Source organism: Notolepis coatsorum, assembly GCF_963971535.1.
Source record: "Notolepis coatsorum genome assembly, chromosome: 17".
NCBI classification, from domain to species: domain Eukaryota; kingdom Metazoa; phylum Chordata; class Actinopteri; order Aulopiformes; family Paralepididae; genus Notolepis; species Notolepis coatsorum.
Genome location: NC_140181.1, coordinates 13,007,927 through 13,008,896, shown reverse-complemented (window position 1 = coordinate 13,008,896; position 970 = coordinate 13,007,927). Strand labels below are relative to the sequence as shown.

The following is a 970-nucleotide window of genomic DNA, read 5'->3' as shown; positions in this document are numbered from 1 at the left end:
AGAGAGAGAGAGAGAGAGAGGGGGGGGGAGAAAGAGAGGGGGGAGAAAGAGAGAGAGAGAGAGAGAGGGGGGGGGGGGGGGAGAGAGAGTGAGATAGAGAGAGGGAGGGAGATAGAGAGATAGAGAGAGTGGGGGAGAGAGAGGGGGGAGCGAGAGAGAGAGGAGAGAGAGAGAGAGAGAGAGAGAGAGTTTAACTAACGTGTTGCTGTCTTCTCTTCTCTCTCACTGACTGCCTGAGCGGCTGCAGATCAAGCAGGTGAAGACTTTAAAGTGGCTCAGACTCTAATCCCCTCCCCCAGACGCACCACGGGGCTGTTTCCGCTCCGCGAGGGCGGCACTTTATTACAATATAGACACATACTCGACGTCACTGTAAATGAGGGGAAACCTCTATAATGTCCCTCGAGTTTAAATAAAGGCTGAATGAATAGCTGAACCCAAGTTACCTTAATAGTGTCTAGTGGGTGTCCGGCGAACAGAAGGCAGGCCCCGGCCGCTCCTCCCGCGATGAAGTTCTTCAGCGGAGAGACCCGTTTTGTCCCGCTGGTTCCTGGTGGTCTCCCATCCGGTCCGGTCCCTCTCTCTCTACCGGGGTCCACGTCCACCGCGGGATCGGAAACGGTGTTCATAGTCGAATCAGATCGATCGGTCAGTGCAAAGGCCACTCTCTCGTAGTCGTTCTCGATTATAATCTATAAACTTCACACAAAACAACTCCTGCTGCCTGTCTGTCTGGACTTACCTCCTTTCTCTCTATCTATCTCTCCATATCGCGCGCTCTCTCTCCTCTCTCCTCTCTCTCTCTCTCTCTCTCTCTCTCTCTCTCTCTCCTCTCCTCTCCATATCGCTCTCTCTCTCTCTCTCTCTCTCTCTCTCTCTCTCTCTCTCTCTCTCTCTCTCCCTCTCTCTCTCTCTCTCTCCATATCGCTCTCTCTCTCTCTCTCTCCTCCCTCTCCTCTCTCTCTCTCTC

At 53.5% G+C, this 970-nt stretch overlaps 1 protein-coding gene across 1 annotated transcript in view; it reads right to left on the bottom strand.

Annotated features, from left to right (window-relative positions):
* LOC311243472 (mitochondrial carnitine/acylcarnitine carrier protein-like) overlaps positions 1-699 on the bottom strand; it is a gene marked incomplete at its 3' end in the record, with an annotated part of 22,904 nt that extends 22,205 nt beyond the window's left edge. The window contains exon 1 of the mRNA XM_084332705.1: positions 447-699. Coding sequence (XP_084188831.1) covers positions 447-629 — 183 coding nt within the window. The 5' untranslated portion in view covers positions 630-699. The remainder of the gene's footprint in view (positions 1-446) is intronic.
* Positions 700-970: the final 271 nt, after the last annotated feature.